This window comes from Oncorhynchus mykiss, chromosome 20 (genome assembly GCF_057628025.1).
Source record: "Oncorhynchus mykiss isolate SJ-2025 chromosome 20, ASM5762802v1, whole genome shotgun sequence".
Taxonomy (NCBI): domain Eukaryota; kingdom Metazoa; phylum Chordata; class Actinopteri; order Salmoniformes; family Salmonidae; genus Oncorhynchus; species Oncorhynchus mykiss.
Window position 1 is genome coordinate 5,203,961 of NC_143041.1, and position 14,835 is coordinate 5,218,795.

At 43.0% G+C, this 14,835-nt stretch overlaps 1 protein-coding gene across 2 annotated transcripts in view; it reads right to left on the reverse strand.

Moving 5' to 3' along the window:
• The window catches only part of LOC110498826 (pro-neuregulin-3, membrane-bound isoform-like), a 303,813-nt gene that overhangs the window by 109,419 nt on the left and 179,559 nt on the right, over positions 1–14,835 (reverse strand). Inside the window, exons 1-2 of one of the 2 annotated variants that reach the window (XM_090212038.1) lie at positions 9,550–9,613; positions 4,608–4,634 (exon numbers count right to left, since the gene is read on the reverse strand). In XM_090212038.1, the coding sequence (XP_090068164.1) occupies positions 4,608–4,611 (4 nt within the window). In that variant the 5' untranslated portion in view covers positions 4,612–4,634; positions 9,550–9,613. Of the gene's footprint in view, positions 1–4,607; positions 4,635–9,549; positions 9,614–14,835 lie in introns of those variants that run through there. The other variant, XM_021575470.3, reaches the window with a different exon arrangement.

Consider the following 14,835-nt stretch of genomic DNA (forward strand, 5'->3'; position numbering starts at 1 on the left):
CGTCTTGACAGAAGTAAGGGCTGTGAGAGGAGCTGCCACCTGACCGAAATTACGGATGAAACGACGATAGAAGTTCGCGAAGCCGAGAAAGCGCTGCAGCTCGACGCGTGACTTAGGGACGGGCCAATCAATGACAGCCTGGACCTTAGCGGGATCCATCTTAATGCCTTCAGCGGAAATAACAGAACCGAGAAATGTGACGGAGGAGGCATGAAAAGTGCACTTCTCAGCCTTCACAAAAAGACAATTCTCTAAAAGGCGCTGGAGGACACGTCGAACGTGCTGAACATGAATCTGGAGTGACGGTGAAAAAATCAGGATATCGTCAAGGTAAACGAAAACAAAGATGTTCAGCATGTCTCTCAGGACATCATTGACTAATGCCTGAAAGACAGCTGGAGCGTTAGCGAGGCCGAAAGGAAGAACCCGGTATTCAAAGTGCCCTAACGGAGTGTTAAACGCCGTCTTCCACTCGTCCCCCTCCCTGATGCGCACGAGATGGTAAGCGTTACGAAGGTCCAACTTAGTGAAAAACCTGGCTCCCTGCAGGATCTCGAAGGCTGAAGACATAAGAGGAAGCGGATAACGATTCTTCACTGTTATGTCATTCAGCCCTCGATAATCTATGCAGGGGCGCAGAGACCCGTCCTTCTTCTTGACAAAAAAAAACCCCGCTCCGGCGGGAGAGGAGGAGGGGACTATGGTACCGGCGTCAAGAGCTACAGACAAATAATCTTCGAGAGCCTTACGTTCGGGAGCCGACAGAGAGTATAGTCTACCCCGGGGGGGGGTGGTTCCCGGAAGGAGATCAATACTACAATCATACGACCGGTGTGGAGGAAGAGAGGTGGCCCTGGACCGACTGAACACCGTGCGCAGATCGTGATATTCCTCCGGCACCCCTGTCAAATCACCAGGCTCCTCCTGTGAAGAAGAGACAGAGGAAACAGGAGGGATAGCAGACATTAAACATTTCACATGACAAGAGACGTTCCAGGAGAGGATAGAATTACTAGACCAATTAATGGAAGGATTATGACAAACTAGCCAGGGATGGCCCAAAACAACAGGTGTAAAAGGTGAACGAAAAATTAAAAAAGAAATGGTTTCACTATGATTACCAGACACAGTGAGGGTTAAAGGTAGCGTCTCACGCTGAATCCTGGGGAGAGGACTACCATCCAGGGCGAACAAGGCCGTGGGCTCCTTTAACTGTCTGAGAGGAATGTCATGTTCCCGAGCCCAGGTCTCGTCCATAAAACAGCCCTCCGCCCCAGAGTCTATTAAGGCACTGCAGGAAGCTGACGAACCGGTCCAGCGTAGATGGACCGACAAGGTAGTGCAGGATCTTGAAGGAGAGACAGGAGTAGTAGCGCTCACCAGTAGCCCTCCGCTTACTGACGAGCTCTGGCCTTTTACTGGACATGAAGTGACAAAATGACCAGCGGAACCGCAATAGAGACAGAGGCGGTTGGTGATTCTCCGTTCCCTCTCCTTAGTCGAGATGCGGATACCTCCCAGCTGCATGGGCTCAGCACCCGAGCCGGCAGAGGAAGATGGTAGTGATGCGGAGAGGGAGGCGACGGAGAGCGCGAGCTCCTTTCCACGAGCTCGGTGACGAAGATCAACCCGTCGCTCAATGCGAATAGCGAGTTCAATCAAGGAATCCACGCTGGAAGGAACCTCCCGGGAGAGAATCTCATCCTTTACCTCTGCGCGGAAACCCTCCAGAAGACGAGCGAGCAAGGCCGGCTCGTTCCAGCCACTGGAGACAGCAAGAGTGCGAAACTCAATAGAGTAGTCTGTTATGGATCGATTGCCTTGACATAGGGAAGACAGGGCCCTGGAAGCCTCCTCCCCAAAAACAGATCGATCAAAAACCCGTATCATCTCCTCCTTAAAGTCTTGATACTGGTTAGTACACTCAGCCCTTGCCTCCCAGATTGCCGTGCCCCACTCACGAGCCCGTCCAATAAGGAGAGATATGACGTAGGCGACACGAGCAGTGCTCCTGGAGTAAGTGTTGGGCTGGAGAGAAAACACAATATCACACTGGGTGAGGAACGAGCGGCATTCAGTGGGCTCCCCAGAGTAACACGGCGGGTTATTGATTCTGGGCTCCGGAGATTCGAAAGCCCTGGAAGTGGCCGGTGGATCGAGGCGGAGATGGTGAACCTGTTCTGTGAGGTTGGAGACTTGGGTGGCCAGGGTCTCAACGGCATGTCGAGCAGCAGACAATTCCTGCTTGTGTCTGCCTAGCATCGCTCCCTGGATCTCGACGGCTGAGTGGAGAGGATCCGAAGTCGCTGGGTCCATTCTTGGTCGGATTCTTCTGTTACGGTGCGTGAATGAGGACCCAAAAGCGAATCAACTTAAACAGAGCTTCTTTAATTACCAAACATAGGTAGGCTCAGATGGACCGGCAGATTCCGACAGGACAGGACAAGATTACAGCAAACATGACGACAGTCTGGTTCAGGCATGAATGACACAAACAAACAAGAATCCGACAAGGACAGGAGCAGAAACAGAGAGAGATATAGGGACCTAATCAGAGGGAAAAAAGGGAACAGGTGGGGAACGGGGTGAATGGGTAGTTAGAGGAGACAAGGGACAGCTGGGGGAAAGCGGGGGAGAAAAGGTAACCTAACACGACCAGCAGAGGGAGACAGGGTGAAGGGAAAGGACAGAGACAAGACAACATGACAGTACATGACAAATGGTGCCACACCAAACTGGAAGTCTTCCGACTAGCTTGGAAAGACAGTTCCGTGCAGTATCGAAGAGCCCTCACTGCTGCTCGATCATCCTGTTTTTCCAAATTAATTGAGGAAAAAAGAACAATCCAAAATGCATTTTTGATACTGTCGCAAAGCTAACTAAGCGAGAATGGCTTTCACTTCAGCAGTAATAAATTCATGAAGTTCTCTAAGGAAAAGATCATGATCATTGGAAAGCAAATTACGGACTACTCTTTAAATCTGCGTATTCCTCCAAAGCTCAGTTGTCCTGAGTCTGCACAACTCTGCCAGGACATAGGATCAAGGGAGACACTCAGGTGTTTTGTACTATATCTCTTGACACAATGATGAAAATAATCATGGCCTCTAAACCTTCAAGCTGCATTCTGGACCCTATTCCAACTAAACTACTGAAAGAGCTGCTTTCTGTACTTGGCCCTCCTATGTTGAACATAATAAACATCTCTCTATCCACCGGATGTGTATCAACCTCACTAAAAGTGGCAGAAATAAAGCCTCTCTTGAAAAAGCCAAACCCTGACCAAGAAAATATAAAAAAATATCGGCCTATATCGAGTCTCCCGTTCCTCTCAAAGTTTTTTGAAAAAGCTGTTGCAACTCACTGGCACTTCCTGTCTCAGCCTCCAGTATTTATGCTGCAGTAGTTTGTGTCGGGGGGCTAGGGTTAGTCTGTTATATCTGGAGTATTTCTCCTGTCTTATCCGGTGTCCTGTGTGAATTTAAGTATACTCTCTCTAATTCTCTTTCTTTCTTTCTTTCTCTCTCTCTCTCAGAGGACCTGATCCCTAGGACCATGCCTCAGGACTACCTGGCATGATGACTCCTTGCTGTCTCCAGTCCACCTGGCCATGCTGCTCCAGTTTCAACTGTTCTGCCTGCGGCTATGGAACCCTGACCTGTTCACCGGACGTGCTACCTGTCCCGGACCTGCTGTTTTCAAATCTCTAGAGACAGCAGGAGTGGTAGAGATACTCTTAATGATCGGCTATGAAAAGCCAACTGCCATTTACTCCTGAGGAGCTGACCTGTTGCACCCTCGACAACTACTGTGATTATTATTATTTGACCATGCTGGTCATTTATGAACATTTGAACATCTTGTCCATGTTCTGTTATAATATCCACCCGGCACAGCCAGAAGAGGACTGGCCACCCAGTTCCTCTCTAGGTTCCTCTCTAGGTTCCTCCCTAGGTTTTGGCCTTTCTAGGGAGTTTTTCCTAGCCACCGTGCTTCTACACCTTCATTGCTTGCTGTTTGGGGTTTTTGGCTGGATTTCTGTACAGCACTTTGAGATATCAGCTGATGTAAGAAGGGTTATATAAATAAATTTGATTTGATTTGAGGGGCTAGGAGTTGGTTTGGAATGTAGGGTATAGCTTTATTGTATTAAACATGGCGTTCATGCCCATGTGACATTTCTAACCATTTAAATGAGTATACAGTGTGCAGCGAGGAATAAACTTCAGGGATGTAGTAAAGGTAAATGCCATCTTAAATAAATGCATATATTCACACACAGGAGAACACTTGCAAACACGCAAACATACATGCCACATAGACAATGCATTTGCAAACATGTACACAGTCAAGCACATTGCAGAGATAATTATTTTGGTTGCCCTATAGGACCATACATCACACTCACACACAATACCCGCTTCCATGCTGATAGAAGACATCTAATTTGCTTCCTCCGTGTTTCCATGGTGACCAGAGCACATTCATATTTTCCAAGGTGAGCAAAGAAAGTTTTGCTGGATTGTATGTTTTGTGAAAGCTTTTTTTCTGATTGGCCGAGAGAAAATAAAAGAGTGATTTACTGTGCAAATGAAACATTTCCTTACCCATGAACTTGATGCCCAGTTCATCAGCTGCTCCATCCAAGGACACATAGCATAAGATAGGGAGAAAGAAAGAAAGAGAGACACAAAGGGGGAAGAGATGGAGAAAGAGTAAGGTAGAGCGATATACACAGAGAGATGGAGATGGGCAGAGGGAGAAGGAAAGGGGGAGAGAAAGAGAGTGGGAAGACAATACAGCGTTATTGAACAGCGTTATATGAAACACAGTCATAACCCTCACTCATGATTTACCCACTGGAGCACTGCAGCTATATTACTAGAACCTCCCTAAAATCCATTTTCTTTAAAAAAAACTTTTTTTCAAACATATAAATATTGTTATTGAGACAGACAATAGGCTTTACAGACCTAAAATGCCTTGCATGTTCCAAGTCCACAAAATAGGGATGTTTTGGGTGGACAGAGGTTAATTGTGACGTAGGTACTAGTATAAAACTAGTTGCTGAGTAGCACAACCAGTCAAGGGTGGGGAGAAGGGGGAGGTGAAGACTTCATTGAAAGATGACAATGTCATTGAAAGATGACAATGTCATGGTTTGTTATGTGATTGAAATTTGCTCCGTCTGGCCTTGATTTAGTTTTTTCATCCCAGCCAGCGATAATTTTTCGTTCCCCACTTCTCTGACCCCAACCTTATGTTTATTTCAATATTAATGTTAGTTATCCCCAGTTCTTCTGTTCACAAGACTGTCAGTAAATACACACACACACACACACACACACACACACACACACACACACACACACACACACACACACACACACACACACACACACACACACACACACACACACACACACACACACGCACACACACACACACACACACACACGTCCCTCTCTCCCTGCATTCAAGTATTTTCTAATAATCTCTGAGCTGGGGTGATAGATAAAGAGGAGCACTCGTGTTCCCTTCATCCTGACGTGGCCCTCCTCCCCCTTTTCACGGCACTGTAATATATTCTCATTTAAATTCAAATGAACCCTCACACTAAATTGCTTTTCTGACAGAGGTGGTCTGGACAGATTATTTAGTTGCCACAGTCACAGAGAGAAGAAAAACTCCCTGACAGCATGAAAACAGTGTTAGATGGATTTTGACTGTATCACAGGAAAATGTGTCAATGTCATACTAGTCATAGTTCCTTAATATACGTTGTTTCCCAGAAAATAAATGTATGTTACAATTTACAATAAAGTTATCTTTATAAAAGGTACCTTTAATGTAAAGTGTTGCCGAAATGTAAAATGGCCAAACAATTAAAACACATTATATATACACACTGTTTTTTTATTTTACAGTATTATACAATAAAACTAACAGTAAAGTGCTGTATTAATTATTTACAGTAAATTGCGTACAGAGCCAAAATCACACAAAGAGAAGCCCATCAATGGGGCAGCAGGTAGCCTAGTGGTTAGAGTGTTGGACTAGTAACCCGAAAGGTGGTAAAAGCAAATCCCTGAGTTTACAAGGTGAACATCTGTCGTTCTGCCCCTGAACAAGGCAGTTAACCCTTTGTTCCAAGGCCGTCATTGAAAATAATAATTTGGTCTTAACTGACTTACCTAGTTAAATAAAGGTAAAATAAAATAAAAACTAAAAATGGTGTGAAATTTGCGTATGAGAGTAGCGTGTCAATTCACATACACTACATATGCACTACACATGCACTACAATTCATATGCCAAAGTAATTGTCATGAAAATACATAATATACAGTTATATATGTTCGCTATGTAGCCCCAGGGAGTTGTTGTGAGTTCCTTTTGATTCACCTTGGATGTCCTACTGGAGCTGTGCTAAAAGGTTGTTTCTTTGCTAGCTCACAAGGATGTTGTAGCTAATAAACCCAAGTAGTTTATAAACAACTAAGTCTTGTTCTTCTACATAAACAGTATTCTCTCTTGAAATCGGAGTCCTCAAGTTTTCCAGCCATAGCCTGACTATATGCCGATCAAAATCATACAATGGTTTTCAAATACGTAGCCTATTTGACTGATAAACAGACCAAAACATTTTAAACTACATCTTTTGTGTACTTAGAATACGGAAGATCATAACAATTCATTTTCTACCAACAACCAAACCAACGCAATTTATTTTACCAGTAGACGTGAGAAACGTAGACTTGCTTTATGATTTGAAGGACTATGACGCAGTTGGCTCATGTGGCCTGTCCGATTTCTCTCATTCACTCATATGCATTCTATTTCCAACGTGAGCACCCTTGTTCGCGCTCGTAAAAAAATGCTTTTCATTTGAATTGAGCTTAACTGGTAAATTATTCCGTAAATTCCAAATAAAAGTTTGTTTAACAATACATTAATGTAAAGAAGTGGCTGTATTTTGAATGGTACTGTAACCCCACAGAATACGGTACCTCACTGTATTTTTAAAGCACCTAAAACTTTTGAGCACTACTGGGTGCATGGTATTGTTGCTTCTGGCTCATTAACCTATTTTGAGGCGAGACTTGTAAGATGCTACATTTGTTGCACACTTTAGTGAGAGTCTATAACTGATGCAGTGCCAGTCAAAAGTTTGGACACACCTACTCATTCAAGGGTTTTTCTTTATTTTCACTATTTTTTTACGACATCAAAACTATGACGTAACACATATCATGTAATGGAATCATGTAATAACCAAAAAAGTGTGAAACAAATCAAAATTTATTTGAGATTTGAGATTCTTCAAAGTAGCCACCCTTTGCCTTGATGGCAGATTTGCACACTCTTGGCAGTCTCTCAACCAGCTTCATGAGGTAGTGACCTGGAATGCATTTCATTTAACAGGCCTTGTTAAAAGTTAATTTGTGGAATTTCTTTATTCTTAATGCGTTTTAGCCAATCGGTTGTGTTGCGACAAGGTAGGGTTGGTAAACAGAAGATAGACATATTTGGTTAAATACAAGTCCATTCTATGTCAAGAACAACTCAAATAAGCAAAGTAAAATGACAGAATGTCAGTTGTCATGACTCTCCTGTGAAGAGCCGGAGGATCGGGTTATGTGGGTCCGCTCTACAGCGCCCTCTCCCTCCACATAGGGGGAGAGGGGTGAAGTTGGTAGTTTTATGACGGTTGTAAATACCTTGTAGAAGCTCTGCCTTTGAGCTTTGCAAGAGGGGAATGAAACCTCTTTGTTACAAGGAGAATCCTCCTGCCAAAACGGTGACATCAAAAGGGTGAATAATGAAACAATATTTCTGTAATACAAACAGTTGGAATGGTCCGTGCGTACTGAAAGAACAATTATGTAAGATCAGTTGTTGTTGTCACGGATCCCCCTGGTACTGCTGCTCATTCCGTTCACCAGCTCCGGAGGTCTACGTCACCCGCCTTCTAGGCGTCACTGAATTGGATTCATTATCACCAACCCCAGACTGTCTTGTCTCATTACGCACACCTGGTTTCCATTTCCCCTGATTAGTATGTGCCCTCCGTTCCCCATTGTCCTTGTCGATTATTGTCCCCATGTCCGCTGGTCTTGTGAGTACCTGTGCTCTGTTGTATCAGCTTTCGTGCTATGTGTTATTGTGCTCTTGTTAATACGGGCCTCATCCTGTGTATTGGTTAGGGGTTTACAACTCGCTCTTTTGTTTGGGTTGCATCCCTGTGTTATATATACAGTATATATATATATACAGTGGGGAGAACACGTATTTGATGTACTGCCGATTTTGCAGGTTTTCCTACTTACAAAGCATGTAGAGGTCTGTAATTTTTATCATAGGTACACTTCAACTGTGAGAGACGGAATCTAAAACAGAAATCCAGAAAATCACATTGTATGATTTTAAAGTAATTAATTTGCATTTTATTGCATGACATAAGTATTTGATCCCCTACCAACCAGTAAGAATTCCGGCTCTCACAGACCTGTTCGTTTTTTTTTTTAAGAAGCCCTCCTGTTCCCCACTCATTATCTGTATTAACTGCACCTGTTTGAACTCGTTACCTGTATAAAATACACCTGTCCACACACTCAATCAAACAGACTCCAACCTCTCCACAATGGCCAAGACCAGAGAGCTGTGTAAGGACATCAGGGATAAAATTGTAGACCTGCACAAGGCTGGGATGGGCTACAGGACTATAGGCAAGCAGCTTGGTGAGAAGGCAACAACTGTTGCCGCAATTATTAGAAAATGGAAGAAGTTCAAGATGACGGTCAATCACCCTCGGTCTGGGGCTCCATGGAAGATCTCACCTCGTGGGGCATTAATGATCATGAGGAAGGTGATGGATCAGCCCAGAACTACACGGCAGGACCTGGTCAATGACCTGAAGAGAGCTGGGACTACAGTCATTAAGAAAACCATTAGTAACACACTACGCCGTCATGGATTAAAATTATTATCTGCAGCACAGATAAGGTCCCCCTGCTCAAGCCAGCGCATGTCCAGGCCCGTCTGAAGTTTGCCAATGACCATCTGGATGATCCAGAGGAGGAATGGGAGACGGTCTGATGAGACAAAAATAGAGCTTTTTGGTCTAAACTCCACTCGCTGTGTTTGGAGGAAGAAGAAGGATGAGTACAATCCCAAGAAGGTGTAGTGGATCAAACGGGCTTTATAAATGGACATTTTCGACATATATGGACGGAATTAACCTTTCTGATCTCCCCATCCCGGATCCGGGATCGTGAATACAGACTCAAGCTCATTACCATAACGCAACGTTAACTATTCATGAAAATCGCAAATGAAATGAAATAAATATGCTAGCTCTCAAGCTTAGCTTTTGTTAACAACACTGTCATCTCAGATTTTCAAAATATGCTTCTCAACCATTGCAAAACAAGCATTTGTGTAACAGTATTGATGGCTAACGTAGCATTTAGCGTAGCATTTAGCGTTAGCATTCAGCTGGCAACATTTATACAAAAAAACAGAAAAGCATTCAAATAAAATAATTTACCTTTGAAGAACTTCAGATGTTTTCAATGAGGAGACTCTCAGATAGCAAATGTTCCGTTTTTCCTGAAAGATTATTTGTTTAGGACAAATCGCTCCGTTTTCTGCGTCACGTTTAGCTACGAAAAAACCCCTGTATCCAGGATTGTGTAAATCTATCAGCAAGCTCATTAGCATAACACAACGTTAACTATTCATGAAAATGGCTAATGAAATGCGCCTTCAGAATCCGGGGCATTTCCTGTATGAAACATCATCTTGGTTTCGCCTGTTGCATTAGTTCTGGGGCACGCACAGATAATATCTTTGCAGTTTTGGAGACGTCAGAGTTGTGTCTTTCCAAGGCTGTCAATTCCATGCATAGTCGAGCATCTTTTCGTGACAAAATATTGCGCTTAAAACGGGCACGTCTTTTTATCCAATAATGACACAGCGCCCCTATAGGTTCAAGAGGTTAATCATACAAAAGGACCAATTGTGATGTTTATGGGACATTTTTATTTATTTTATTTCACCTTTATTTAACCAGGTAGGCAAGTTGAGAACAAGTTCTCATTTACAATTGCGACATATTGGGAGTGCCAACAAAAGAAGCTCATCAAAGGTAATGCATGTTTTATATTTTATTTCAGTGTTTTGTGTAGCGCCTGCTATGCTAGCTCTTTTGTTTACTACTGATTCAGATGGGTGCAGGCTATCAGATAATAGCTTCTTATTCTTTTGCCGAAAAGCATTTTTAAAATCGACATGTTGGCTGGATTCACAACGAGTGTAGCTTTAATTGACTATCTTACATGTGTGATTTAATGAAAGTTTGAATTTTATAGCTTTTTATTTGAATCTGGCACTCTGCATGTCCCCAGGCAATTGGCCAGTTGAGACGCTAGCGTCTCCCTATCCATAAGAGGTTTTAATGACCTCAGAGTCAGGACACCTGTTTAACGTCCCATCCGAAAGACGGAACCCTACACAGGGCAGTGTCCCTAATCACTGCCCTGGGGCAGTGGGATATTTTTTTAGACCAGAGGAAAGAGTGCCTCCTACTGGCCCTCCAACACCGCTTCCAGCAGCATCTGGTCTCCCATCCAGGAACTGACCAGGACCAACCCTACTTAGCTTCATAAGCAAGCCAGCAGTGGAATGCAGGGTGGTATATTAATGATGGTCAAGACATGTCACAGTGAACCTGGAAAATTTCAAGAAAAAAAAAACCCATCAAACTCTATTATGAAACTGGCTCTCATGAGGACCGCCACAGGAAAGGAAGATGCAGAGTTACCTCTGCTGCAGAGGATAAGTTCATTAGTTACCAGCCTCAGAAATTGCAGCCCAAGTAAATGCCTCACAAAGCTCAAGTAACAGACACATCTCAACATCAACTGTTTAGAGGAGACTGTGTGAAGTAGGCCTTCATGGCCGAACTGCTGCAAAGGAACCACTACTAAAAGACACCAATAAGAAGAAGACACTAACTTGGGCCAAGAAACACAAACAATGGACATTAGACATGTGAAAACCTGTCCTTTGGTCTGATGCGTCCAAATTTGAGATTTTTGGTTCCAACCGCCGTGTCTTTGTGAGACGCAGAGCAGGTGAATGGATGATCTCTGCATGTGTGGTTCCCACTGTGAAGCATGGAGGAGGTGTGGGGTTGCTTTGCTGGTGACACTGTCTGTGATTTATTTAGAATTCAAGGCATATTTAACCAGCATGAAGACCACAGCATTCTGCAGCGATACGGCATCCCATCTGGTTTGGGCTTAGTGGGACTATCATTTTGTTTTTCAACAGGACAATGACCCAACACACCTCCAGGCTGTGTAAGGGCTATTTGACCAAGAAGGAGAGTGAAGGAGTGCTGCATCAGGTGACCTGGCCTCCACATCTCCCGACCTCAACCCAATTGAGATGGTTTGGGATGGGTTGGACTGCAGAGTGAAGGAAAAGCAGCCAACAAGTGCTCAGCATATGTGGGAACTCCTTCAAGACTGTTGGGAAAGCATTCCAGGTGAAGCTTGTTGAGAGAATACCAAGAGTGTGCAAAGCTGTCATCAAGGCAAAGGGTGGCTACTTTGAAGAATCAGCGTAATATATTTTTATTTGTTTAGCACTTCTTTGGATACTACATGATTCCATATGTGTTATTTCATGGTTTTAATATCTTCACTATTATTCTACAATGTATCATTTTTGGGGGGATTGTGCAGAGCATTACGGTGGTTCTACGTGTTGAGAAGCTTGGTGACATTTTTTGGATAGAGATTAAGAGTGAAGAGTGATAGTTGAGCATTTCTTTTTAAATTTGGGGGCCTGGAGTTTTTTTCTGAAATGTTTTTAAACCATGTGACCTAATTAGGAATAACTGGTCCCATAGCCCATGTAAACCCTTTTTACAACTGATTAATCACGGTCATACTTTATAGGGTCCAGAGTTTTCCTAGTTAGGTTAACATATAATGAAAAACACCAGGCCCCAGGGGGTCAAAATTGTTCCACTGCTCTGGGACTGCTTGTATTTGTCAGTTATCATCAGGTATATCAGGGCTTTTATCAGGAGCGTTTCTTGGTGTCGTGTGGGTGAAATGCGCAGTCTGTGTTTGACATTATGCATTTTGAGATGTCAGTTTAACTTCATAGAGAAACTCGTTGTCCAAACCTACGATGGTGCAGCTGTAATGGAATGTATCTGCTATTTGTTTTCCAGCTAAGTCCCCTCCTGTTCCTTGATTTAAGAAGTGATGACCACTCCACTCCACTACCATTGTCAACTCTCTCCTGACATGAACTGAAGCCACGTTTCATGTGCCCACTCATCCACTGGCACATTGAATGTTTCCTCTCCAAGCACTGTGTACCCCTATTAATTTTCTCTCATTACTGTATGTAGAGTCAATCACATACACAAAAACAATCACATTATTACACATCAATAATTTTGCTCCTTGCTTGGACTAACTCATTCTTAGCTCTTTTGTCTAACTGTGCAGTAGTGTGTTGTGTTATTGTCTTCCTAGTCATATCCTGTCCTGCACTGGTCAAGCCTCTGAACACCTTAACTCATGACTCATACCCTCTATCAATCAGTGCTGTGATCCTTTTCCAACAATGTAAGTAGCACTCTTATTCCCATTCCCCATAATATTGTGCTATAAATGTGTTTATTAAATGCTTTGGGTTAAAATAATTAGTCTTTGACGATTTTTGAAACACACTTTGTTGTTTCCATGCGTTCTGCGCCTGTACCGTGGGTCTCCCATCCTCCTCAAATGTTCAAGTCACCAGCCAACTGGATGAGCTAATGCTAAGATATTTGCCAGCTATGTGTGGCTCCATGTTTGATGACATCATACAATGCATTCTGGTTGTCACGTAAGCATCTGTCAGACCAAAGATGTTATAACAAGTTTACATGACTGACTTATGGTGCTTTCAAGACAACTGGGAACTTGGAAAAATAAGAGGTCAAATCATGTCAGTGATCTTCAGGTCAGAGCTCTAGAAAGAGGCCCGAGTTCCCAAGTTGGAATTCCCAGTTGGATGACCTTTTTAAAAAAAAATCCCAATCAGATATAATTTGTTTCCGAGTTCCCAGTTGTCTTGTACGCACTGAAGTCGGAAGTTGTAGATTTCCGAGTTCTCAGTTCCCAGTTGTTTTGAACGCGGCATTAGATTGTAACTCTGGTACCTCAGGTTTGCCCACTCTGACACCCCTTTCCAGGGGTTTTATTTGTATTTAGTGTAACTTCTCCTGTGTTTGCCCCCCATTTATTGATAACTAAAAACATTTCTCATAAGAAACTAGCTCCCTGGTATACAGAAAATACCCGAGCTCTGAAGCAAGCTTCCAGAAAATTGGAAAGGAAATGGTGCCACACCAAACTGGAAGTCTTCCGGCTAGCTTGGAAAGACAGTACCGTGCAGTATCGAAGAGCCCTCACTGCTGCTCGATCATACTATTTTTCCAACTTAATTGAGGAAAATAAGAACAATCCGAAAATAGTTTTGATACTGTCGCAAAGCTAACAAAAAAAAAAACATTTCCCAAGTGAGGATGTCTTTCACTTCTGCAGTAATATATTCATTAACTTCTTTGAGGAAAAGATCATGATTATTACAAAGCAAATTACGGACTCCCCTTTAAATCTGCGTATTCCTTCAAAGCTCAGTTGTCCTGAGTCTGCACAACTCTGTCAGGACATAGGATCAAGAGAAACTCAAGTGTTTTAGTACTATATCTCTTGACACAATGATGAAAATAATCATGGCCTCTAAACCTTCAAGCTGCAAACTGGACCCTATTCCAACTAAATTATTGAAAAAGCTGCTTCCTGTGCTTCGCCCTCCTATGTTGAACATAATAAACGGCTCTCTATCCACCTGATGTGTACCAAACTCACTAAAAGTGGCAGTAATAAAGCCTCTCTTGAAAAAGCCAAACCTTGACCCAGAAAATATAAAAAACTATTGGCCTATATCGAATCTTCCATTCCTCTCAAAACTTTAAGAAAAAGCTGTTGCGCAGCAACTCACTGCCTTCCTGAAGACAAACAATGTATACGAAATGCTTCAGTCTGGTTTTAGACCCCATCATAGCACTGAGAATGCACTTGTGAAGGTGGTAAATTACCTTTTAATGGCATCAGACCGAGGCTCTTTATCTGTCCTCGTGCTCCTAGACCTTAGTGCTGCCTTTGATACCATCGATCACCATATTCTTTTGGAGAGATTGGAAGCCCAAATTGGTCTACAGGGACAAGTTATGGCCTGGTTTAGATCTTATCTGTCGGAAAGATATCAGTTTGTCAACTGTAAATGTCAGTGTTCCTCAAGGTTCCGTTTTAGACCACTATTGTTTTCACTATATATTTGACCTCTTGGGGATGTCATTCGAAAACAGTGTTAACTTTCACTTCTATGCGGATGACACACAGCTGTACATTTCAATGAAACATGCTGAAGCCCCAATTGCCCTCGCTAGAAGGCTGTGTTAAAGACATAAGGAAGTGGATGGCTGCAAACGTTCTACTTTTAAACTCGGACAAAACAGAGATGCTTGTTCTAGGTCCCAAGAAACAAAGAGGTCTTCTGTTGAATCTGACAATTAATCTTAATGGTTGTACAGTCGTCTCAAATAAAACTGTGAAGGACCTCGGCGTTACTCTGGACCCTGATCTCTCTTTGACGAACATAACAAGACTGTTTCAAGGACAGCTTTTTTCCATCTACGTAACATTGCAAAAATCAGAAACTTTCTGTCCAAAAATTATTAATCCATACTTTTGTTACTTCT